At 56.1% G+C, this 24,682-nt stretch overlaps 3 protein-coding genes across 11 annotated transcripts in view; all 3 read left to right on the top strand.

The window, feature by feature from the left end:
- LRRC4B (leucine rich repeat containing 4B) overlaps window positions 1-15,315 on the top strand; it is a 34,938-nt gene extending 19,623 nt beyond the window's left edge. For 4 of the 5 annotated variants that reach the window (XM_019658227.1, XM_019658226.1, XM_019658225.1 and 1 more), the window contains one exon: window positions 12,853-15,315. In XM_019658227.1, the coding sequence (XP_019513772.1) occupies window positions 12,853-14,697 (1,845 nt within the window). In that variant the 3' untranslated portion in view covers window positions 14,698-15,315. Of the gene's footprint in view, window positions 1-8,324; window positions 11,025-12,852 lie in introns of those variants that run through there. The other variant, XR_002125708.1, reaches the window with a different exon arrangement.
- A 2,392-nt stretch (window positions 15,316-17,707) lies between these two features.
- ASPDH (aspartate dehydrogenase domain containing) lies at window positions 17,708-20,007 on the top strand. 2 transcript variants are annotated; one of them, XM_019658228.1, is made up of 7 exons: window positions 17,708-17,919; window positions 18,268-18,412; window positions 18,672-18,756; window positions 18,852-19,001; window positions 19,084-19,304; window positions 19,374-19,528; window positions 19,877-20,007. In XM_019658228.1, the coding sequence occupies exons 1-7, from the start codon at window positions 17,784-17,786 to the stop codon at window positions 19,918-19,920; spliced, it is 936 nt and encodes a 311-aa protein (XP_019513773.1). In that variant the 5' UTR covers window positions 17,708-17,783; the 3' UTR covers window positions 19,921-20,007. The 2 variants fall into 2 exon arrangements, with proteins under 2 accessions (XP_019513773.1, XP_019513774.1); XM_019658229.1 differs by having other exon boundaries at window positions 17,839-18,053.
- A 298-nt stretch (window positions 20,008-20,305) lies between these two features.
- Window positions 20,306-24,418, top strand: JOSD2 (Josephin domain containing 2). Of its 4 annotated transcripts, none has more exons than XM_019658236.1 (5): window positions 20,306-20,522; window positions 21,130-21,289; window positions 22,872-22,997; window positions 23,846-24,040; window positions 24,124-24,418. In XM_019658236.1, exons 2-5 carry the CDS (start codon window positions 21,144-21,146, stop codon window positions 24,221-24,223), a joined length of 567 nt encoding a protein of 188 aa, XP_019513781.1. In that variant the 5' UTR covers window positions 20,306-20,522; window positions 21,130-21,143; the 3' UTR covers window positions 24,224-24,418. The 4 variants fall into 4 exon arrangements, with proteins under 4 accessions (XP_019513781.1, XP_019513782.1, XP_019513779.1 ...); XM_019658237.1 differs by having other exon boundaries at window positions 21,127-21,289; XM_019658234.1 differs by having other exon boundaries at window positions 20,429-20,564.
- The last annotated feature ends 264 nt before the right edge of the window (window positions 24,419-24,682 follow it).

Here is a 24,682-nt window from a genome sequence, read left to right as displayed (position 1 = left end):
CTTGCTCTTTTCTGTGCCTCTGTAAATGTATTTTTAAATTATTGATTACAGGACGAATACAAATTAATGTAGAAACATTAGAAAACATACCTAGGTAAAAATGCAGGGACAAAAGCCAATGGTAATTTGACAGCTACAGGTAACGCCCGTGAACCTTGGTGTCTTCCAGTTCCGCGCTCTCCACGCACCTTCTCAGTATGCACAAAGTAGGCCCGGGTTAGTAACCCAATTTCTTGCTTTTTCTTTTTTTTCCAAAGAAAAAATGAAATCATACCATTTCCTACTGTTTGCAACTGGCTTTTGTCACCTAGGAGCTTAACCATGAACATCTTTGTCCCTGACTCTGACCCTCCTCTGTAATGTCGCCTCTGGCACATGGGCATCCTGTTACTTAGCCAGTCCCTTCCTATTTTCAACGTCTCCACTGATATAAACAACAGTGCAGTGAATGTCCTTAGTGCTGGTTCTTCCCCACCTTCTGGATTCGGCCCTTGGGATCCATTCCTACAGGTGGAATTGCAGGGCCAAAGAGAAGATCAGAGAAGTACTGCCCCAACAGTCCTGTGTGTCCTGCTCATGTGACTGTTGCCCTCCCTCACGGTGGTGGTGAGCCCCCCAAACACACACAATGCACATGCACACACGAGGCCTGGCACCAAAGCTCTGTAGAGATGATCTGAGTTCTGGAGATTTGAGACCCTCCCCTGTCCATGGTCAGTTGCTTGTTATCTGGCTCCTGCATGGACTGTTGTGAGGGCAGGGACTTCACCCACTCCCTGCTGTCTCTCCAGCACCTAGAGCAGATAGAGCCTGGCACACAGTAGGTGCTCAGCAGACATTTGTGGGTGAATGGAAGGGAGGCAAGCCTGCGAGCTCCCACCAGGGGACTTGACAGAGGCAGGGGACTGACAATCTGTTAGCGGAACAGGCGTCGAATCCCTGTGGCACTTTGAGAATGGGGGTGCCCCGGGGTTCCCTTCACCTGTTCCCACTGTCCTGGCCTGTGGAGCCACACGAGGAGTGCAGGGGACTCCAAGTGCACCGACCGAGTGGCCACGCTGAATGGCCACACTGGCCTCTCGCTGGGACAATGGCGTCAACTTTTGGGGAGGGTCGGAATGCCCTTCTGTGACATGACAGGGACAGCAGGTGGTGGAGGTGGTCGTTTTAATGCCCGTCATAGCCAAAATAATGTTTTCAAAAATCATCAGTTGTCCATGTGCCCCTAACTGTGTTTGAGACGGAAGGGAACATGTAAGCCCAAAGCCTGCGGAGATGCCTTCTAAGGCTGAGGCCTGGGGAAGCACCTGCCCTCTGCCTTGAAGCCCTGATGTCACTCAGGCCGAGCCACATGCCACTGTCTTTGCAGCCCCCTGGAGAAGCAGGGGTGGAGCCGGGGCACTGGCTGGGAAGGCATCCTTGGCCAAGCAGGCCCAGTGCCACCCCTGCTCCTCTGTCTCCTGGCGGGTCCAGGTAAAAGCTGCACCACTAGGGCTCAGCCAGCCCGCTCCTCCTCAGCGAGACCCCCATCCCATCGCCTTCCTCCTTCACTGCTTGTGTCCTGGTCCCCTCTTCCCCAGAGCCAACCACCCTAATGTGTTTACTGTAGATCTTTCTGCTTGTGTGTGTTCTGGAAAATGCTTATTGTTGCTTTGTGTGCATGTGTTTTTAATTTATGTAAATGAAGCTGTGTTATAGATGGCTTTCTTTGTCTCACTGTTTTCACTCAGCCTGGGTTATTAAGAGCCATCCAAGTGGCTCTGTGTGTGTGTCTGTGTGTGTGTGTGTGTGTGTGTGTGTGTCTACTCCGTTGCTTTAACTGCTGCAGAATTCCCCTTGATGGGTGCCCCCCCATGCCTTGCCCACCACCCACAGTCAGAACAGACACCCAGGAGGCTTCACGCTGCCCCCCCCTACAAATCCTCCCTCGGGACCCCTTTGGGACATTGGTGATATTGTCTTAGAATATACACCAGGGAGATTGGTGGCTCAGAGGACATGCACTTAACATAACAAAGTACTAATCCCAGAGGCTTGTAGCAGGCTGCCCTGGGTCCCTCGGGGGTCTGCCGTGAGGTCACGTGGGCAGAGCGTGGGCAGAACGTCTGAGGGCACTTGGCAAGGGGTGTGCTTCTGACCTAAGAAACCAATCAACCCCTCTGAGGGACATACTCAGAGGCACTGCAGAGTTAGATGGACCCAGCAGCTATGGGACTGAGGAAGCAGCCTGCGTCCCTCACAACCGGGGCCTCAGTTAAGGGAGTCACGGCATTCTCACCCCAGGTTATGCAACCACGTAGAATGGAGTTTTGAAGAACATCGAATGACACAGGAAAATGCTCAGAATACAGCATTGAGCTTTCAAACGATACAAGTAGGACATCCAATTCGTTTTTAAAACTTAATTTAAAAGCCAGCAACACAAACAGGGGCCACCCAAAAATGTTAGCAGCACTTATGATTGTGGGGGACAGTTGAAGTTTGACTCAAACTTTCCTCAGGCTTATTGTCAAGCCCGTCTGGGCCTCAGTTTTATCACCACTGAAATGGGCATGATAACAGTCTCCCTCCATCATAGAGCTGCCGAGAAATTCGGTGCCTCCATTCTTTGGACAAGCATGCACTAAGCGCCACCACGTGCCAGGCGTTCTTTACGGCCCCAGGGACGCAGCAGTCGTTGGCAGATCAGATGAGGCAGCACATGTGTGGTGAGTTAGCCTGGCAAGTGGTCAGCTGCTGAGGATGCCAGAGAGTGTCGACAGTGAGACCGTTGTCACGGTTGGTTGCCATCGTCTTTCTTGACTCAGAGAAACGTCAGCCTCAAAAGCTCCTTCTCTGAGCTTCTGCCTAGTCCAGTCAAGCCCCACTGGTCCCATGGCCCACCGACAGGCCCGTGGACCCCGGCCTAAGTCACTGCTGGCTGCAGCACTCAGCACACAGCCTGCCATACTGTTAAATTACCGAATCAGAGAAGCCATGTGGCCTCTAACACTCATGACAGCCCCAGAGGTGAGGGTATGGGGGTGGGGGTCTCATCTCCACTTTTCAGTTGAGAAAACTGAGGCAGGAGACCCATGTGCCCCTTCCATTAATTACGTTCCCTCTCTGAGCCAGCCACCCGCCGGGAGGGTGGGCTGGGAGAGTGCGTGCGGCCTCCAGCATCGTTCCAAGTCCTAGTTCCGTGGTTGGCAAACTTCAACCTCATGACCACCCTGTGAATGGTCTTATTCTTATCCCCATTTTACAGATGAGGAAACTGTAGGAGAGTGAGACTCTTGTGCAAGAGGCCACCATTAGTGAGTGGGATTGGGACTGAGCCCAGCAGACTGGCTGCAGAACTTGATTTCTTTTTAAGATTTTGTTTTTTATTGGGGAAGGGGAACAGTATTGATGAATTGGGGAAGGGGAACAGCCAAGTTGTTGCCCTTCAATCTTAGTTGTGGAGGGCACAGCTAGCTCAGCTCTAAGTCCAGTTGCCATCCGGCCTCCCTTAGGCAGCTCAGGGCCACTCAGCTCAAGGTGCAGTGTTCAATCTTAGTTGTTTTTAACATGTAAGAGTCGAACCGGAAACCTTGTTGCTAAGAGCTCACGCTCTAACCACTGAGCCATCCGGCTGCCTGTTGGCAGCTCAGCGGCAGCTCACTGGCCCATGTGGGAATTGAACCAGCAACCCTGTTGCTCAGAGCTCGCGCTCTTAACCAGCTGAGCCACTCAGCCAGCCCCAGAACATGATTTCCTAACGCTCTTCTGATGTTTACTAATTTGCAGCTCTGGGTCCCACGCACTGGTGACTTGATTACCGTCCCAGCTCTGGCCTCATCCTTGCTCATCAGGATGCTTACCCCAACTTCCTCCTGGCCTCCATCTGTCTCCCACCCCCAACCAGAGTCACCACATCATCCCTGGGCTTTAAACCGGCCCCTATTCTCCCCGCAGTGAAGACCCTTCCCAAGCTGACTATCCCTGTCCCAGCCACACCGCACTCAGGGGCACCCTCTTCTGGGCCCAGATGCTGCCCCAGCCCTGTGCTTTCAGTCTTTCCAGGCCTTGTCCTTGAATGACCACACTCACTGTCTGCACTTGCCTCGCCTGGTACCAGTCACTCCTCCTCTCGGGTTACAGATACCGGTGGTCTAATCCTCACGCCACCGTGAAGTGGGTCTCGTCTCCACCTGGAAACAGGCCCCGAGTGGGAAACCCAGCTGAGACCACAAGCCCCTCTTGCTCCTGTGTCTGACTGGCCCCGCTTGTGCATCCACAGCAGCCAGTTCACTTCCCTGGTTAGTTTTTTGAGCACCTACTGTGTGCCAGGTGCTGCTCTAGGCACAGTGAGCAGGACATGTACACATTCCTTTTTTTTAATTTTTTTTCGCTGAGCCATCCTGCCACCTGTTGGCAGCTCAGCGCCTGCTCAGCTCGGGCGGAGCATCGAACCACTGTTGCTCAGAGTTTGCACCCTTGAGCAAGCTCTTAACCAACTGAGCCACTCAGCCGGCCCTACATGTACACATTCCTGCCCCCTTGAAGCCAGGTGGACAGACAGGGCAGAAGGCACTCGAGTACAGCTGACCCTTGCACAATGTGAGGGGTTAAGCGCGCTGACACCTGCACAGTTGAAAATCCGTGTATAACAAAACTCCTCCAAAACTTGATTGTCCTTCAGTATCCATGGAGGGGGTTGTTCCAGGACCCTTTGCATATACCAAAATCCGTGGATGTTCAAGTCCCCTATACAAAAAAATGGTGGAGAACAATGCATACAGTCAGCCCTCCACATCCACAGACTCCCAACCGCAGATCGAATACAGTGCAGGTATTTATTGAAAAAACACCCACACAGTTCAAACCCATATTATTCAGGGGTCAACTGTGTGATGCAGCGCACGCCAACTGGAAATGAGAGATGAGGGCCAAGCAAGACAGGCAGGACAGGGCGTGGGGGAAGGGCAGGGATGCCTTCCTGGGAAAGGAGATAGCTGATCCCTGAGCCCCCACCTAACCCCAGTTTTCCACTCCACCCAGCTGCTGCCCTAGGCAAAGTTGGGGTGCATTTAGACACTAGTGCACTCCTATGATATAGAATTACCCCTGCATTATTTGTGCCCAGGTTTAGATGCCTGCCTGGGCTCCTGGCGGGGGAGGAGAGGCATGGGGGGGGGAGGTAGGGCATCAGGCCTGACTCAGCACCCAGGACAGGGGCTGGCCCGAGAGGCCTCAGGGGACAGCTCCTAGGTGGGTGAGTGGAAGGAGGTGAGTGGAAGGGCAGTAGATGTGTGGACGGATGGTCACATAGTTGAATGAATGGGGCAGGCTTCGGGAGGAAGAGGTCTCACCAGGCAGAGATGGTTAGGAGGGCTTATCGAGGAGAAGGCTTTCTTAGGAAACCTTAAGTGACAAGTTCTGGGAGGGGACACCTGACCAGGTAAGGAGGAGAAGGAGCATGACAGGCAGGGGCACAGATGGCACACCTACTAGGTGCCCTGACATGTGAAAAGGCGTTTCATCCTCTCACCAATCCCAGAGGTCTTACAGCCTCTCCATTGCAAGTCCCAGGTCTTGAGGTCTGAAGTTCACCTCAAGTCACAGAGGTAGTACAGGAGCAGCCTGACCCCAGAGCCTTCACCACGGGGCTGCCCGGCTTGGCTCCACACTGCACGCAGAACATCCGGGTGGGGCCAAGACAGGTGCGTGTGAGCACAGGGGTCATTTGGGGTGCTGAGGGCCAGTGGAGTTTGGGCTCTTGTCCTCTCGAGGAAAGGGTGGGGGCCCCTGGGCTCAGGCGGGACTCCTTCCCCACCTGTGAGGGCTCACCTGTGGTGGTAGGTGCCAGGGGAGGCCGAGTGGTTGGCGCCAGGTGTCCTCACTGAGTATGGCTCCTCCAACGTGGGCATGGAACCTCTAGACACCCCGCTGGTCAGAGATCGATACCGGCATGGTCCAGAGCCTCCTAGCAGGGACAGTTTAGGATTTGTTGTGGGGTTGGGAGGAGATGAGGCGATGACAGACTTCACTGAAAGACAAGGTCCTGCGGTCTGAATGGCATCCTGCCACTGGGCTGGGCTTGTTTTCGCTTAGTCCTCAGGGGCCTTGTCTCCACACCAGGAGGAGACCAAGGCCCCGGGAGGCTGAGTCTAGGCCTGAGTGACTCAATAAGTGAGATGGAGGCCTGCAGTAGCCCCCATGCCTGCCAGGCTCCAGCCACACCATGGCAATCAGGGAAGTCCCCATTGAAAAGGGAGGCACATGTCCCTTATCTCAGGGAAGGAGGAAACATGAGAGGTCATTATGGAAGCAGCTGGTACAGAAAAATAACAATGTTTTTTAAAACTGAGAATGTTAAAAACAAATTGACACACACACAAGAAAAACAGCAAAAGTAAGTTTACTAAATTTTTGTTATCAGTTCATTACATTCAACATGTATAAAAACAATTTATCTTAATAGTGTTAAGATGAACAATTCACTTAATCATTCTTCAATCACAGTTAATTTTAATAAAGGATTTCTTGACAGTTTATTTTCTTAAAAATCCCAACAGAACACAGTGGGTGTTTTTTTTTTCATTAATAGTAGCATTTACTTTCCACAACTGAAGTTGCAGGATAAAAGAGAGGGGAGATTCCCCCATTGGTGGCTGGAGGCGGTCACTGGTGGGGCCACAGCCCCTCGCCTGACTGGTATCTGTGTCCTTGACACTCGGCACAGAGCAGGTGTGGGTGAGGGTGGGCTTAGTAAATGTGGGTGAAGAAGTGAAGGGCCTGGGAATTTGGGCTGTAGGCAGTCATCAGAGACAGGACCCCAGGTCTTCCTCCTCTGCCACATGGCAGAATGTCAGTGTCCGGTCAGGCCAAAGATGTCCCACTGGGAGGCTGGGGGGATTGGTCTGCTCTAAGAACCAGTCCCCCCCTTGTCTACCCCATTTTGTGTCAGTGGCCACAAGGTTGACTTGGCCCCTGGCATCAGAGAAGGTTTTAGATCACCTTCTCTGGGGGAGAGGGCTTCAAACTGCTGTGGAGGCCTGTGTCTCCCCCTGCAGCCAGGACAGCACCTGCAATCTGTTACACTATTGCCACTAAAATGATCATGTGTGTAATTATTACTTTAGCATCTCTCTTCCCCACTCGAGGCCAAGCTCTGGAAAGATGGCTGTGGCTGTCTCGTCCACAGCACGACCTCCAGAGCCCGACGTGATACTTGACACATAGCAGGCGCCTAAAGACTGTCAAATGAACAAATCAACGCATGGGTAATGTTAGAGTGACGAGCTGTGCTGCTGAGAAAAACACAGTGAAACCTGCGAACAGCCCTGCCCTCTCAGTTCAGGGTGGGGGCCTCATGTTTAGATTCCGGAGACGTAGACTTTGAGTCCTGGTCCTACTACTTAGGAGCTGTGAAGCTGAGGGCAAATGACGTTGTGATGCCCTTCCACAGATAATGGCTCTCCCCCACTTGCTCCCTCAGAAATGCTTTATCAGTCAATAAATAAGCAATGGCTGAAGAAGAGGCATTTGGGCCGGGTCCAAGAGGGCAGGCAAGCAGGAGTTTTCCAGGTAAATGAAAAGGGAAGGGCATCCTGAGCAAAGAGAACAGCACATGCAAAGGTGGAGGCCCTGATAAGATAGCTCCAGGAGTTGGTACAAGCTGAAAGGTAGCTGGAGTGAGGGCTGCAAGTGAGGGACCATGCGGAGGGCAAGGGAGAGGCAGACACACTCCAGCCCAAGCAGAGCTTCCGACACAGGCTGACTTTCCTCTGAGGGCACTGGAGAGCCCTGGAGAGGCAGGGTCAGCTCTGGGTGTAGCAAGACCCTGGAAATGGAGTGGAGGGGAGAGACTGGAGGCTGGGCAGGTTGAGGCCTGAGTTGGGCCATGGGGATAGAGAAGAGAAGACTTTCAATGAGACATTCAAAAGGGATAGAACCATCAGGCTTGCCAGATGAGGTGGTGGGGTAGTTCAGGGTTCAAGGCTGCAGGTCGGCTTTTGACTGGGAGGGTGGACTGGAGAGGCTGTGCTGAGAACAGGTATCCTACAAGGAGGAAGGGGCAGGTGGGGCTGGCAGCACACTCCTGCTTGGTTTGCAGATGAGTTTCCTGGGAACTGCCCCCCCACCCCACCCCCATCCCCGGGAGTAAGTGTGACTAAGACAGGAAGAGGGCGCAACTTCCTCAGGGTTCTCTCCGGCACCTGAGCCAGCAATCCCTCTGTTACCAACTTCTTGGTCCAACTCTCAAGTCTAACCTTTCAGAGTCCACCTCATTCTCCCCCTGGTGATCAGCGATGATGGGAATGTCCTCCTCTTTTTGTTATTGTCATTATTATTAACAGAAATAGCAGTGAGGGTCTGCTCTGTGCTTCACCAGCGTTTGCCAAGATGATGATAAAGGCATCCTGTGTGAAGAGTGCTTTGGTCATGACGTCTGGGATACACAGAGTGGGGCAAAGCAAATCTGTCCTCTCCCGAAGGAAGAAGGACGTCTGGGAACTTCACCCCGCTGAGCACTGGAGCCTCTGGGAGGGACACGCGGGCTCCAGACGGCTTTGACCAGGAAAGCTTTTGTTGTGTTGCTGTTTAGCACCTCAAGGGATGGGCCTGCGAGAAGATGCGCTGGGAGACATGCAGGCTGGGCTGCACCGCATGTGCCCTCAGATGGACGAGGAGACTGAGGCCCCTGGGGCCTACACGGCGGAGCCAGGGTTCCAGAGCTCAGGCTCCCTCTTCTTCCCCCACCCCCCGCAGCCTCCTGCCCAGGCACAGCCACAGAGCCAACTGCCACAGAGACCCCAGGTCAGCTGGGGGCCTCCCTGAGCTCTCCTGCCACCTCCGAGGCCATCCATCCTGCCTTCATCTCAGCCCTTCGGTCCCCAGGAAGCCAGGTACTGCAGGGGCCATCTCACCATTGACAGGAGCTTCCTTAGACCGATAGCCCACCAGCTCGCTTTAGATGGGACTCACCCCCTCCTTGGTGTAAAATAGCATTTTGTCCAGGTTTTGTGCAGCTTGAAGAGTCAGCCACGTTCACCACAGGAAATTAGAGACCACGGAAGCATAATAAGGAAAATAAAGGATGGCCCTGTCCAAAAGTAGGTGTAGCCTGGGAACTAGTTCTGGATAGTCAGGGTATCGTTTTTGAAGCATATTTCACGATATGGGAAAATGCTCACAATATAATACTGTTATGGGGAAATGCAGGGCCCAGGAGGGGATATTTCACCAAAATGTTGTAAAAAAAATGAAAAAGATGATGGAAACTACATCCCTGCATTGTCCGCACAGGGAAAGAGATTGGAGGTGTGTGCCAAGGTGTCCACAGAAGTGAACTCTGGGTACAGACCCTTTGTCTGATTTTCCTTTTCTTCTTATGCTTTTTCCTAAAATGAGTATATGTTGCTTTTATCAAAAGAGAGTTGCTTTGTTCTTCTAGCTAACCTGGTACCCAGCACAGGCCTGGCCCCAGGAGACTTCAGTTGGTGTTTATTAGAGGAGGGAGGGTAGGTTGGGAGGGGACACTCCTTCCTGGACACCTACTCTGTGCTGTGCATTTCCTCTGTTATCCAATTCCACTCTCATTGTCCCTGTGACTTGAGGAACGCAAAGTTTTAAGAGCCCAAATGTCCCTCATCTGTCTATCCCTTGCACCCAGAGGTCACCCTCTGGCAAGGTGCCAGGTTATTTTCTAATTTCCCAGGTATCTGGTTTCCACCCAGGGAATGGAGCCCAATTTTGGTCAGAGAGGGCCCCAAGAGGGGACAGAGGCAAACAGACAGCTGGGGCAACTGAGCTCAGGGCAGGGGCCAGGGGTGGGTAGAGGAGACCAGGATGTCCTCTGGAGCAGGTGACAGACCCTGAGGTGGGTGTTGAGGGCAGAGGAGAGGTAGCTAGAAAAAAAAAAAAAGTAGGAAAGGTGTTCTTGGCAGAGGGAACAGCAAGTGCAAAGGCCTAGAGACCCAGGGGTGAGTCTGCCTTGTTCGGGGACTTGCTAGGACAGGAGGGAGATGAGGAGGGAGGACCAGTGGAAGAGGAGGGGAGAAGGCCATGCCAGGCAGGGACCGTGTTTTAATGGGGGGTGGTACCGTCCTGTTGTCCTGGTCTGTGTGGAGAAGAATCTTGCGCTGTGAATGACAGGCTCTGAGAGGACTGTGAGCCGGGAGGGTCAGGGAGCTATGGGTGTGAACAGACTTTCCAGGGCCAGGTGTCCAGGTGGGATAAGGACAAGCTGAGCTGGGGCTAGGGCCATGGACTGCAGAGGAGGGGGCAGAACGAGGAAGGAGTCAGAGAACAGAGGGCCAGGCTTGGGAATTGGGGACAGCAAGTGTCGGACTAACAACCCGATTTTTGCCGCCCTGGAGCCGTCCTCTATAGGTGGCCCCAGTGTGGCCTTGAGTTAGAAAGCTCAGGGCTCTAATCCCAGTGGCACAGCACCAGTTACTCAACACCAATAATAACAGTAATGACGCTGATGCGACGCTGATGTGACGTGAGCCCCTGAGCACTCTGGAGGAGCTGGCACTGCTTGTGCACTGGCCTCGTGACCTCCTTTCACCCTCCTGACTGCCCCTGAAGTGGCTGTCATCATTGTCTGTCCCTTCAGGCCCCAATTGCTCCAGTGATAGGCCCTACAACCAGGACAGGGACGTGGGATGTAAATGGAGCTCTGTCTTCACGGCCACATCTGGAGCTCTGTCGAATGGTCACAGCGATCCCACCCGTCAGGTCAGTGAGAGGCGGCCGTGTGGGTGGGGCCTCTGCCAGTCCCCACCGTTCCCTCTTGCCTGAAATGGAGCCCTAACAGTCCTCACTCACAGGCTGCTGGGGGACAAAATACGATTGTGCTCGTAAAGCACTATGGAGTCAAGAAAGCACCTTGTGACGTGCGCAACCCCACACGTGAACCGTAAAACACACGTGGGATCAGAAGGCCGGGTGTGAAGAAAGTCAAGCTTCTCATTCAGTTTTCATCTTGATTACCTGTTGAAATCATAATATTTGGGATCTGCTGGGCTAAATAAATGTATGATTAAATTGGTTTCACCTGTTTTGGGTTTTCTTTTAACGTGGCTTCTAGGAAATTTAAAATACATAGTTCGTGGTATATTTGTGTTGGATTGCGCTGGGGTAAATAGTGGCTAACTGTTTTATGAGTGTGATTGTACCAGGAATACTTTTGTTCCTTATGCTGGGTGCCTTTCAGGTATGGTCTCGTCTTTTCAACTTTTTAAAAAGTGCTTTTCTACTGATTGTAAAAGTAATTTTTTGTCCATTGAAGAAAAAAATAACCAAGAGTAAAAATCGCCCATAATCCCCAACAGCTGGAGTTCACTCTAAAAAGAGTTCAGACTATTTCCTTACAGTCTTTTCCTGGCACTTACGTGCGGGTACCTAATTCTTCAGCCTCTTTTTTAAGTTTTACAAAGTCTCGACCACACGGTATGCTGTTTAGTGCTTTCCATTTCCCCTTTAATATTATAATGCGAGCATCCCCCACGGCATTGACTAGACTTCAGAAATGCCATCTGATGGCTGCGTGGACTGCTGCGCCTCAGTGTACCCGGCACGGTGATCAGTGAGGAGAATCTGGTGAGACTGCCTTCCAGGCCCAGCCTAGCACTGCCCCTTCTGGGGCCCCTCAGCCTTAGCCCCAAGACTGGTGGCCACATTCAAGGGTTAAGAGCCTGGACTCTGGAGCCAGATGGCCTCTGCACATTCCCAAGTCTGCCATCCCCTCCTGTGTGATCTTAGGCAAATCACTGCACCTCTCTGTGCCTCTGTTCCCTTCCACTTAAATGGGGAGAATTCATAATCGCTCATGTGACACCCTTGAGACCAGATGTGTTTTGGCATTCTGATATTAGAAAGGTAAGAATAGATAGCATATATTTTCATAGCACCCCAGTGGATCTTATACCCCTTATCGAACGTGGGAATATTTCTAGAGTGGAAGCTTTGAATAGTCACATGAGTGGGATCAATAAAAGGCCTAAACAGCTTGCATGGGATTTGGTGCCAAAGTTATGAAAAATCTGGTTTTCTGAGCTTATGGATTTCAGAGTTGCAGGTGTTGAATAAGTACCTACCGCACAGGGCGGTTTGTCGCATTAAATCAGTTGTGGCCCATAACACATTTAGAACAGGGTCTAGCACTGAAGACGTGCTCAACGCATGTTAGCTGCTGTTTAATCTTTTTTATTGAGGTGTAATATACATATAATAAAATGGCCCCGTTTTATGTACATTTTTGACAGCTGCACTCACCCGTGCAACCACCACCCCAGTTTCTGTCACCCCAGGAAGTTCCCTCATGCCCCTTGCCAGCCTGTCCCACACACACTCTCAGAGACACCGCTCAGCACGTCCAGAGCGGAGGATGAACGGGGTCCTACCACACGTGCCACTGTGCCTCTGACTTCTCGTGCTCAACGCAAAGCCCGTGAGATTCATCCAAGCCATTGTGCATGGCAATAGTTCGTTCCTTTTAACGGCTGAGCCGGAATGTTCTACTGTATGACACAGCACACCATCCTTCCCCCTTTATGAACATGTGGGCCGTCTCCGGTTTAGGCCGGAATGAACACAGGTGTTGTGAGCACCCACCACAGGCAGTTGGATGGGCCTCTGTCCCCATTCCTCTTGGGGAAAGTCTCAGGAGTGTGAAGGTAGGGTCGTGGGGTACCTCTCAGGTTAATAGGAAACAATCACACCGTTTTCCAAAGTGGTCTTCTGATCTTACTCTCCCACCAGCAAAGATGGAGAGCTAGGGACGCTCTGCCCCTCACCCACCAGCCTGTGGCGGCTTGGCGCTCTCGTTACCTTTCGTTTGTGCATCAGTGACCAGTGTCTCTCCCTCCCCCACCCCAGGTGATCAGGACAGACACATTTAAGCACCTGCGGCACCTGGAGATCCTGCAGCTGAGCAAGAACCTGGTGCGCAAGATAGAGGTGGGCGCCTTCAACGGGCTGCCCAGCCTGAACACACTAGAGCTGTTTGACAACCGGCTGACCACGGTGCCCACGCAGGCCTTCGAGTACCTGTCCAAACTGCGGGAGCTCTGGCTGCGCAACAACCCCATCGAAAGCATCCCCTCCTACGCCTTCAACCGTGTGCCCTCGCTAAGGCGCCTGGACCTGGGTGAGCTCAAGCGGCTGGAGTACATCTCGGAGGCGGCCTTTGAGGGCCTGGTCAACCTGCGCTACCTCAACCTGGGCATGTGCAACCTCAAGGACATCCCCAACCTGACGGCCCTGGTGCGCCTGGAGGAGCTGGAGCTGTCAGGCAACCGGCTGGACCTGATCCGCCCGGGTTCCTTCCAGGGCCTCACCAGCCTACGCAAGCTGTGGCTGATGCATGCCCAGGTGGCCACCATCGAGCGCAACGCCTTCGACGACCTCAAGTCCCTGGAGGAGCTCAACCTGTCCCACAACAACCTGATGTCGCTGCCCCACGACCTCTTCACGCCCCTGCACCGCCTGGAGCGTGTCCACCTCAACCATAACCCCTGGCATTGCAACTGTGATGTGCTCTGGCTGAGCTGGTGGCTCAAGGAGACGGTGCCCAGCAACACAACCTGCTGCGCCCGCTGCCACGCACCCGCCGGCCTCAAGGGCCGCTACATCGGTGAGCTAGACCAGTCGCACTTCACCTGCTACGCACCGGTCATCGTGGAGCCGCCCACAGACCTCAACGTCACAGAGGGCATGGCCGCCGAGCTGAAGTGCCGCACGGGCACCTCCATGACCTCGGTCAACTGGCTGACGCCCAACGGCACCCTCATGACCCACGGCTCCTACCGCGTGCGCATCTCCGTCCTGCACGACGGCACGCTCAACTTCACCAACGTCACCGTGCAGGACACGGGCCAGTACACGTGCATGGTGACGAACTCGGCCGGCAACACCACTGCCTCGGCCACGCTCAACGTCTCGGCGGTGGACTCGGTGGCGGCCGGCGGTGCTGCTGGCGGTGGGGGCGGCCCAGGGGGCGGAGGTGCTGGTGGAGGGGGCAGTGGTGGCTACACCTACTTCACCACGGTGACCGTGGAGACCCTGGAGACGCAGCCTGGAGAGGAGGTCCTGCAGGCGCGGGGGACGGAGAAGGAGCCTCCCGGGCCCACAACTGACGGCGTCTGGGGCGGCGGCCGGCCCGGGGATGCTGCCGGCCCGGCTTCCTCGTCCACCACTGCGCCTGCTCCGCGCTCTTCAAGGCCCACGGAGAAGGCGTTCACGGTGCCCATCACGGACGTGACAGAGAACGCCCTCAAGGACCTGGACGACGTCATGAAGACCACCAAGATCATCATCGGCTGCTTCGTGGCCATCACGTTCATGGCCGCCGTGATGCTCGTGGCCTTCTACAAGCTGCGAAAGCAGCACCAGCTCCACAAGCACCACGGGCCCACACGCACGGTGGAGATCATCAACGTGGAAGACGAGCTGCCCGCCGCCTCGGCGGTGTCCGTGGCCGCCGCTGCTGCCGTGGCCAGTGGGGGTGGCGTTGGCGGGGACAGCCACCTGGCCCTGCCTGCCCTGGAGCGCGACCACCTCAATCACCACCACTACGTGGCGGCAGCCTTCAAGGCGCACTACAGCAGCAACCCCAGCAGCGGGGGCTGCGGGGGCAAGGGCCCGCCCGGCCTCAACTCCATCCACGAACCTCTGCTCTTCAAGAGCGGCTCCAAGGAGAACGTGCAAGAGACGCAGATCTGACGCTGCCACTGCCCGGTGGGGCCCCGGGCTCGGGACCTACTGGGACCCTCCGCACAGCCCCAGCCCCTGCGGACCGCCCGGGGACGGTTGGGGAAGAGGGGCTCAGAGCCCATCTGGACCCCAGGGCGGCTGGCCCAGCAAGGACAGGGTGGGGCCCCAGGCATGGAGTCCCGTGGTTCTGGGTGACCCGAGGGGATGTGGGATTCAGGAGAAGTGGCCGGAACCTTCCGCTTTTCCTCCTCGCTCTCCTGACCAACCATCCTGGCCCTCCACCTTCCAGGGGGGAGGAGCTTTTTGGAGGGGGCGTACTTCCCCCTCATCCCCAAAACCCCTCCTTTTACGGTTCATTTTTTGCAGTTTGACGCCTGTTCCCCACCCCCACCTGTCCACCCTGGAAACTGAAAAGAGAGACACATGGTCGTTAGCACCTCCGGACACCCTGGCCCTGCCCCCCTACTGAGTCCACTCCTGTCCCTTAGGCCGCTTGGCTGGGGGTGGGGCAGCCTCAGCCCGCCCCCTACAATCTCCCCAGCCCTCACCCACCCCACAGACTCTTTTGATACTGAAGGGAGGTTTGCGTCAACGACTACCTGCTCTGTAATTACTTTAAAAAAACAAACATGGAAAAAGTAAAAAAATATTTTTTTTGGTCATGAAAGCATGGAGGAGAGAAAAAACAAAGTGAATGTGGGCAGGGTGCAGAATGAGAGGATGTTGCAGGCCCAGTCAGGAAGGTTGGGGGGAGCTGGTCGCTCCGGGTTTTGAGTCCCCTCACCCCTGATTTTAGAGGCCCCAGAAGAAGGGGCTCGGTCACCGACACTAGTATTTAATCTCCCCACTGCTCTTTTGAGGTAGATACTGGGGTCCTCTCCCCTGCTCTCACTTCTCAGCAGAAATTGAGGGACCCATATTCATCTGGGGCTACTGCAACAAAGTGGTAAAAACTGGGTGGCCCAGAACAGCAGGAATATGGTGTCTCACAGTTCTGGATCTGGGAGTTTGAGATCAGGGTGACAGGCTCGGCCCCCTCTGGAACCTATAGGGGAGGACCCTTCTCTGCGTCTTTCAGGTTCTGGTCATGCCAGATGTACCTGGCCTGGTGGCAGCGTCACCCCAATCTCCACCTGGCGTTCTCCCTGTGTCTTCACATCACCTTCCCTCTGTGCATGCTTGTCTCTGTGTCCCAATTCCCCCTTTTTATAAGGACATGGATCATATTGGATGAGGTCCCTTCCTACTCAGCATCACCTCATCTCAACTTGATCGTCTGCAAAGACTGTTTCCAAATGAGGTCACGCTCACAGACAGGCCATAGAGCTGAGGACTTCAACACGTCCTATTGAGGGACACAGTTCAGTCCATGACAGAGCCAAACCACAGGGTGTGCATCTCCTCTGCAAACCCATTCAAGACACTGCCACAGAGAAAGCGGATCAGGCGGGACACGGTGAAGGGGAGGGCAGGAGTAGTAATGTGGTGCGAGGTGCTGCAGCTGCAGCTGGGGCCTGCGGGGCAGGCAGAGCTGCACTTCCATCTTGTTAACGCAGAGGCAGGAGGGATGGGGTCCAGGTCTGAGGACTGGGAAGGGACTACGCTGGTGCTCAGAAGGACCAAGGGCCGCATGCAGAGCTCCCAGAGCCAGCGAGTGGGAGCAAACCTAGGGGCCAGTGGGGACAGTGGGCAGCTGCTGGTGGGGCCGGGGGCAGAGGCCGATGGAAGCAGTGGGGCCACTCTGGATGAGGGGCCACTTCAGGCTGACTAGGCCATGGACACAGAACTAGGCCGGGGAGTAGGCTGGGTCTCAGCCCCTTTTCTCTCTCACCTCAGCCCAACCTGGCAGCACATACAGCACGCCTGGGTGCTGTGTGAGACACCCAGGCCCCATGGAGTTGAGGACAGGAGGCGGGGCAGGCAGGAAGCCCCCACATGCCCACCAGGGCCCTGTGTGCTCTGTGAGGGCTTGGCCCCCGTCCATGTTGGCCTTGCCCCTCTTCCCTGTTTATGCCCCACAGCATCTTATCTCTTCTCAGTCTTGAGGCTCCTAAAGCAAATTCTTCCCTTATCAGCTGCCGGGCCCTATCTGTCTGCACAGCTGCGGGGGCCCTATCTGTCTGCATGTCTGCTCTGTCGCCTGTCAGCTTGGGACTCTACCCCTCACTCCCTCTTTCATGCTCTCTTTCTCCCTGGTCCTCTTTCAGAGCTAATCCTGGTTGCCGTGGCAACGCTGCAGCGGGTACCAGGTGGCAGTTGGGGGCAGGGAGCCAGCACTGCCGCAGCCTCCACCATTTCCAATGCTGGGCACCCGCGAGGTGCACTGGCTGAGGCTCATTTTGGGGGGCACTCAGGGCCTCACCAGGCCTCACAGGCTTCTCGTTGACCCATGGGAGGTGGGGAGTGGGAGGGACAGGCTTGGGAGTGAGAATACTGTGTAGGATGGTGGGGGGGCTTGGTGGCATCACTGCTAGGGAAGGGGAGAATGAAAGATGAGAAGTCAAGGTGAACTGAAGGTGGTTCTGGAGAGGGGCTGGGATGATCAGAACTCCAGCTCCCACTGCGTTGTGGGGAGACGACAGGGCATGACCAGGCCAGGCCTCCCTCGGACCTTGCGGTAGGGAGGAACTGAGGTCTTGGCCCAGCTGGGGACAGAATGGCAGCCAGAGGAGATGGAGGCAGGGGCTGAAAGGATGGCGATCCAGGGTGGTGGAGAGACAGAGATGGAGAAGGAGAGAGATCAGAAAGATGCAGAGACTCAAAAGGGGGACAACATGGAGGAATCCTGACAATGTTGACAAACAGGGTGCCAAAGTGAGGGGCAGCAGTGACAAGGATGGGAACTGGAAATGCACAAGGGGACAGACTGAGAGCCCAGAGGCCCCATCACTATCTCCTCTCCCTGCTCCCAACCCTCTCAACCCCCACCCCAAGCAGGATGCAGTTTCCATGACAACCTGGCTGGCCAGAAAGGGGGGCGGGGGACTGCAGAGGAAATTTTCCACATCAGCAGGGAGGAAGGAGGGAGTGATGCAGAGAAGGAAGCAGCCCATACAGCGGGGGGCCATGCAGGGCCCCTGGAACCCCAAATCATCATGCCCGCTGCCCTCAGGATTGTCACCCTGCCCCCATCCAGCAAATCTGCACCCTCACCTCTGGGCCACTGCTGGGAAGGGGGAAAGCTTGGGAAAGGCTCAAGGGTCAAACGTCCAAAGACCAGCAGCTGCCCAGGTCTGGTGTGTGTGTGTTGGGCTGGGGGGGGAGCCAGCAAGCAACAGTGCTCGGATCGCAGATCACCAGATTCCAGGACATGGCCCTCGACAGGGTCCCGCAGAGGGTGGGGGTAGTGGGCTACGGCCGCCTGGGTGAGTTCCTGTCTGGGGCCTCTTCCCCAGACCCCCTCCTGAAGCACCCAAAGCCCCCATTTCCTCCACAAACACACCTTTCATCCATGTCCTTATCTGCACCCTGGCTGTGTCTGCCTGATCATCTTCCATTCCCCACTACCGGGTTCCATCCTTCTCTGTGTCTCTGTCCCCCTCTCTCTGTTCCCATCTGAGTTTCTTTCCCTCTCCCTAGGACAGTCCCTGGTCTCCCACTTGCTGACTCAGGGACCAGAACTGGGCCTAGAACTTGTTTTTGTCTGGAATCGTGACCCAGGACGAATGGCGGGGAGCGTGCCCCCCTCCCTGCAGCTCCAGAACCTCACTGCTCTTGGGGAGAGGTCAGTGGCCTCACCATAAGCTAGTGGGGCTCCCTGAAGCTCCTGTTCTGGCTTTCCTTAGCTCCTTTGTGATCTCAGGGGAGTCCCTTACTCTCTCTGGGCCTTGGTTCACTCAAATGTGAAGTGGGACAAGCCCATACATCCTATTTCCCCACACATGCCAGGGTGAAGAATGACAGGCCTATATAGACTGCGGGAATCTGGGGAGGGGAGGCCTAATGCCTCTGCAAGGCCCTCCCCCATCTCTCCCCTCTCCCAGGCACCCTGACCTCGTGGTGGAAGTGGCCCATCCCAAAATAATCCATGAATCTGGGGCACAGATCCTGCGCCATGCCAATCTCCTGGTGAGCCCTGCCCCTCCCACCTTGGCCCCAACCCACCCCAGAGTGGGATCTACCCATCCCCTGACCTCAGTCCCTCCCACCTTCATCCAACCCAGGTGGGGTCCCCCTCAGCCCTGGCTGACCAGGCCACACAACAGAAGCTCCTGGAGGCCTCACACCAGTGGAACCATGCTGTGTTTGTGGCCCGAGGGGCCCTGTGGGGTACTGAGGACATCAGCAGATTGGATGCAGCTGGAGGTCTCCAGGTGAGGGTCTGTTGGGCTCCCCAGGAACTGGAGGGGGCCTGCAGAGCCCCCTGAGCCCCCTGACTCTGGCTCTCACTTCCAGAGCCTCCGTGTCACTATGGCCACACATCCCGATGGCTTCCGGCTTGAGGGACCCCTGGCTGCAGCGCACAACAGCGGGCCTCGCTCTGTGCTCTATGAAGGCCCTGTCCGTGGTCTCTGCCCCTTTGCCCCCCGCAACTCCAACACCATGGCGGCGGCTGCCCTGGCTGCCCCCAGCCTGGGCTTCGACCGCGTGATTGGGGTGCTTGTGGCTGACCTCAGGTGAGCTAAGCTGGTTGGGAGTTTGGGCAGGGGCTGGGCCAGCCAGACTGACCACCCTGCTTGTCCCAGCCTCACCAATATGCATGTTGTGGACGTGGAGCTGAGAGGACCCCCGGGCGCCACAGGGCAAAGCTTTGCTGTGCACACCCACAGAGAGAACCCCGCCCAGCCAGGCGCTGTCACCGGCTCAGCCACTGTTACCGCCTTCTGGCGCAGCCTCCTTGGTACGGCCAGGCCCCTCCCCAGGGCTAGTGGCCCCAGTCCCCAAGGCCTGGGCTCTGTGCTCTACAGAGCTTGGGTCTCCGTTCTGCAGTTCTGATTTTGTCTCTGTTGGTTGACCTTTATTTCTGAGTCTCCTTAACCTTCTATGCCATGACTTTGAATCTTTTTGTCTGTGTCTCTGTCCACTCCCCAGGTCTTTGTCCCTCTTGCTGGGTCTCTCTCCCACACTGGGTTTCAGTTCCTTTCTCTAGGTCCTCCTCCACCCCATCCTTGGTCTGTCCCTTCATCCAGGTGTCTCTCTCTCCTCATTTCTCTGTCTCACCCTTTCATCCCTCGTATCTGCCCCGCAGGCTGCTGCCAGCTCCCCTCAAGGCCGGGGATCCATCTCTGCTAAGAAGCCTTCCCTGGAAGACATCGTCTTCTCATTTACCTCCCAACCACCACCGTCCTGCAGCTGCCCTGGCCTCAGTTTCCCTGGACTTCCCTTCTGTCTCAGTAAAGATTGGAGGTTCTTCTCATTGCACAGCCTGGTGTCCCTACTCCCTTGTTATTCCCTGTGACGTCACGTTGCGTATTCGCACTACGCATCACGCCATTTCATGGGGTACGCACTCCGGGAGCAAAAAGCCTGGAAGCTATCGCGAGAGCGTACCCATTACATTTCCCAGAATCCTCTGAGTACCAGGGGGCGTGGTAGTGCGCGAATGGGACACTTCCGGGATTCTTCGCAGAGAGCTACAGTCCCGAAGTTGCGGCCCGGCGTTCTCCGAGCAGTAGTGGACTTCCGGGCCGCACTGCCGGGACGTTCCGTGCGGAGCAAGAGCACTTGCGGGGGCGGCCGGGAGTCGTAGTCCGGCACGCGGCGGCCGCCGGGAGCTGTAGTCCGTCCTGCCTGCCCAGTCAGCGCCGTGCTGCCCGCCCCACGCTCGGAGCCCAGAGCCGCCGCCCAGGGGGATGCGGGAGCCCCTGGTTCCGGCGAGGAGAGAGGCAGGCGGGGTGAGGGGCGTTGCTGGGCAACGGACAAGCGCCGCGGTTGGGGTACGGGTTGGGGAAAGGGCTCTTGGTGTCCGGGGAGGGGGCCCTGTTGCCAGGTGACAGGAAGAGAAAACCCTGTTGTTTAGTGACAGGGGACAGGAGTCTTCTTGTTGCTAGGCGACCAGAAGAGACCCTGTTACCTAGAGACAGGAGAGGAGGAGTCCTCTGTTGCTAAGTAACCGGAGGAGAGACTTGTTACCTAGTGGGGTGGGGGTGGGGGTCCCCTGTTGCTAGGTAACCAGAGATGGAGCATGTTACCTAGGTACAGGGGAGGGGGGTTTCTCTGTTGCTAGATGACCACCATAGGACCCTTTAACTTAGGGTTGTGGTGGGGGTATTCCTATGTTGCTAGGTGAGCAAAAAAAAGAAGCCATTTTCTTAGGAATGGAGGATGGAGGGTGTACCCTATTGCCAGAAGAGCGACCCCACAGTGGGGTCAAGGGCCCAGTGTCCCCTCAGGCTGCCCTGAGCCCCCATCTCAATGGCAGTGTCCCCAGGGCCTGCTGAAAGGTTGGGCCTCCAGATCCCAGTCCCCTGGACACCTTCTCCCCCGCCCCCCCCCAAGCAGGAGCCGAGGGCGGCATGTCCCAGGGTCCGGGAGCACAGCCGAGCCCGGCCTCTGTGTACCATGAGCGGCAGCGCCTGGAGCTGTGTGCCATCCACGCCCTCAACAACGTCCTCCAGCAGCAGCTCTTTAGCCAGGAGGCTGCCGATGAGATCTGCAAGAGGTGACCGTCACCCACCCGAACCCCTGGAAAAGCACAGAGGCAGAGCCACCCACCTGGGTCTCAGCAAGGCAGGGGCAGAGCCCACGGGCTTTCTGCTACCCCATCACATGCCTGAGCTGGACCCTGGGACTCAGAGATGGACATGTTGCCTCCCTGTTCATCCTCAGGAACTCTCCCCAACTCAGGCCTCGCCCTCTCTTATCTGGGTCCTGGTCCCCACTTTCCCTCTGGCTCCCAGCTTTTGGTTTTTCTCCTCCAGGCCATCCTACACATGCCCCAGTACTGACCCTGCCTCTCCCCTGCTCATGGCCCTCCCATGGCTCCCCAGCATCCCTGGGAGAAGTCCCAAGGCCCGCAGCCTGATATCCAAGCCCCCTGCATGCTCTGCTCCCCACTGGCCTCTGCAGCTTCACACCTCACTGCTCCCCAAAAACCAGATTCCTCTCCCATCCCTAAAGGACCCCCACTATGATGCCCCTGGGCCTTTGCACAAACTGCTCTTTCTGCCTGGCATGGCTTCTTCCTCTTGGCAGCCTGGAATGTTCCTCCTCATTGTTCAAGATTTCAAACATCACTTCTTTATTGTCTCTGCCTCATTCCCACCCACTCCCCCTTCCCCACAGCCCTGGCCCCAGCTCAGTACCCATTGTCCCCTGGATTCTGCCTTCAGCCTCCAGTCCCTCTACTCCTGTCAAGCCCCCACGTGATCCTATACCCAGAGGAGACCCTGTCTCCCTTTCTCTTGCTGAAAGCCCTCCCATAGGCCCCCAGCATCCTCAGGCTGAGTCTTAGCCCCTCAGATTGATTATTAGAGGATTGACTCATCTCCTGTGTCATTCAACACATTTGTGCCAAGACCATGCTGGAGACCTAAAGATGTGTCCCATACGAGCCCTGCCCTGAGGGGGCCAGGCAAACAGAATACACAGAAAAATAATACACAAACTTTCTCCTCTCCACCCCCTCCCACTGTCCTGACCATCAAGAGCCCAAAGAGAGAACAAAGGTGCTGTTGTTCAGAGGAGGCAGGTCCCAGAGAGACAGACGAGTGGTGGCCGGGTGACCCTCCTGGTCGGGGGGGACAGCTGGAGGAAAGGCTGGGGGCAGGAGCACAAGAGATGTGGTTGGAGACAGGTGGCTGGGAAGGGGTTGGTGGGGGCTGAGGCTAGGAGGCCAGCAGGGACCTGACCGTGTGGGGCCTCTAAAGCCAGGCTGAGGGGCTGGGACTTTATCCTGGGGTGACAGGGCACCAGGGAGGGCTGGGAGCAGAGGAGGGGCAGGGTCAGCACTAGGTATAAAAGATCCCCTGGGCCCTGTGGGAGATGGACTGCAGCGGGGAGACTGAAGGCTGGGTGAGGGTCCCGGTGGCAGAGGACAAGACCTGAACAGGAAGATGTGGTTGGAGGACAGGGCAGAGAGAGGAGGACAGGCACTGCCCTACTGCCTGGGGGTGATGAGTCGCAGGGGTTGAAGAGAGGGAAGAGTTCAAAGGATGGGTGACTCACGGACCCTGGCACTCTCCTGCTTTGAGGGCAGGCCTTTCCAGTGACCCCAACTTAGGCTCTGATCACCCCCCAACCAGGTTGGCCCCCGACTCCCGGCTGAATCCCCATCGCAGCTTCCTGGGCACCGGCAACTATGACGTCAACGTGATTATGGCTGCCCTGCAGGGACTGGGCCTGGCCGCTGTGTGGTGGGACAGAAGGAGGTGGGAGGCTTGGCGCCATGGGTGCCGCATGACGGTGGTCAATGTGGATGAAATTAGGAGGGGGGTGGGCGGGTTGGAGGGAGGGAGGAAGAGGTAGTTGGGTGGAAGGTTTGCCTGGTGGATGATGGTTGGCAGACGGATGGGTTGGGAGGTGATGGAAGGATGTGTGGGATGTCTGGATGGTCAGTGGATGAGTTGCTGGATGGATATTGGGTAAATGAATGGTAACTGGGTGACTAACTGGAGGGTGAATGGTGGTTGGATGTGTTGAGTAGATGGGATTAGGTGATGGGCTATAGAAATGGATGGGTACATGAGTGGTTGAGTGAATACAGGATGGATAGCTAGTTGATAGGTGGTTGGGCGGATGGATGGTGGATGGGTAAAGAAAAGGTGAGGAGTGGGGTGGATGTTGAATAAGTTTACAGGTAGGTGGCCGGTTGGATGGTGGTGACTGCGTCAGTGGGTGGATGGTGTTTGGGTGAACAGTAGATGGGTCGTTTGATGGTTGTTCGATGTTTGGGAGCTTTGGATGGGTGGGGGGTAGCTGGTGTATAATGGATAAAGGACAGATCAGTGGTAGATGTGTGAAGAGTGAATGGAGAGTTGGGCGGATGGTGGTTGGAGGCTTGGATGGGTGGGTGGTGGTGGGATGAATAGAAGTTGAATGGTTGCTGGGAGCTTTTGATGGGTGGGCAGGTGGGAGAATGGGTGAGTTAAAGGAAACGGTGGGCTGACTGAGGAGGGTCCTTGGGTGGGCTCAGGTGGCCACTGCTGCTGCGTCAGCCTGGGCCACGCATGCTCAGTTCTGTTGAGCCCTGCCCCCATGTCCGGCCCTGCCTGCACAGGCCCCTGTCCCAGCTGGCCCTGCCCCAGGTGTTGGGGCTGATCCTGAACCTGCCCTCACCTGTGTCGCTGGGGCTGCTGTCCCTGCCCCTGCGCCGGCGGCACTGGGTGGCCCTGCGCCAGGTGGACGGCGTCTACTACAACCTGGACTCCAAGCTGCGGGCACCCGAGGCCCTGGGGGATGAGGACGGCGTCAGGTAAAGAGGAGGTGACTAGGCCCCTTCCTCCAGAGGCCACACCGAGGCCCTCTGGGCCTCAGTCTCCCTGTCTGTCCACCCAGGGCCTTCCTGGCAGCTGCCCTGGCTCAGGGCCTGTGTGAGATGCTGCTGGTGGTGACCAGGGAGGTGGAGGAAAAGGGCTGCTGGCTTCGCACAGACTGACCCCGTGGAGGACGGAACCACTGCGGTCCACCCAGCATGCCCCTGTGCATCCGTGTCCAGCTCCTATGCCGAAGGAAAAGGCCAGCACTCCATGGACCCTGCAGAGGCCCCTCCCCCTTCCCCCCACCGCTGCTCCCCAATGCCGTTGCTGCCTCAATAAACCTCAGATTTGCTCCAGGCCTGGCCTGAGTCTGACTGGGGCCCCATTTTCTTCAGTTACTCCTATTTATCAGAGGCCAGGCATCCACCGGGCCGTGCCAGGAACCCTCATGCTGGCTCCCTGCTGCCCCCCAGCTTTGTGACCTGAGAGTCACACTGCCCTGGACCTCAGCTTCCTCCCTGTGAGGCCCACATTCCAGTGGCAGGGAGAGACCAGAAGCGAACAAGTAGGTGCCATCTAGAGTGTTCGGTGAGATAAATGCCAAAGAGAAAGCATACGTTTGTTTATTTTTTTTTAAA

This window comes from Hipposideros armiger, unplaced genomic scaffold (assembly GCF_001890085.2).
Source record: "Hipposideros armiger isolate ML-2016 unplaced genomic scaffold, ASM189008v1 scaffold_283, whole genome shotgun sequence".
Lineage (NCBI taxonomy): Eukaryota > Metazoa > Chordata > Mammalia > Chiroptera > Hipposideridae > Hipposideros > Hipposideros armiger.
The sequence above is the reverse complement of the archived record's forward strand: the minus strand, read 5'-3'. Positions and strand labels throughout refer to the sequence as shown.

Coding starts and splice junctions, on each gene's coding strand:
- ASPDH (XM_019658228.1), top strand. CDS start 17,784: ATGCCCGCTGCCCTCAGGATTGTCACCCTGCCCCCATCCAGCAAATCT. Junction 18,413..18,671: donor CTCACTGCTCTTGGGGAGAG/GTCAGTGGCCTC, acceptor CCCCTCTCCCAG/GCACCCTGACCTCGTGGTGG. Junction 19,002..19,083: donor ATGCAGCTGGAGGTCTCCAG/GTGAGGGTCTGT, acceptor TCTCACTTCCAG/AGCCTCCGTGTCACTATGGC.
- JOSD2 (XM_019658236.1), top strand. CDS start 21,144: ATGTCCCAGGGTCCGGGAGCACAGCCGAGCCCGGCCTCTGTGTACCAT. Junction 22,998..23,845: donor GTGTGGTGGGACAGAAGGAG/GTGGGAGGCTTG, acceptor CTGCCTGCACAG/GCCCCTGTCCCAGCTGGCCC. Junction 24,041..24,123: donor GGGGATGAGGACGGCGTCAG/GTAAAGAGGAGG, acceptor CTGTCCACCCAG/GGCCTTCCTGGCAGCTGCCC.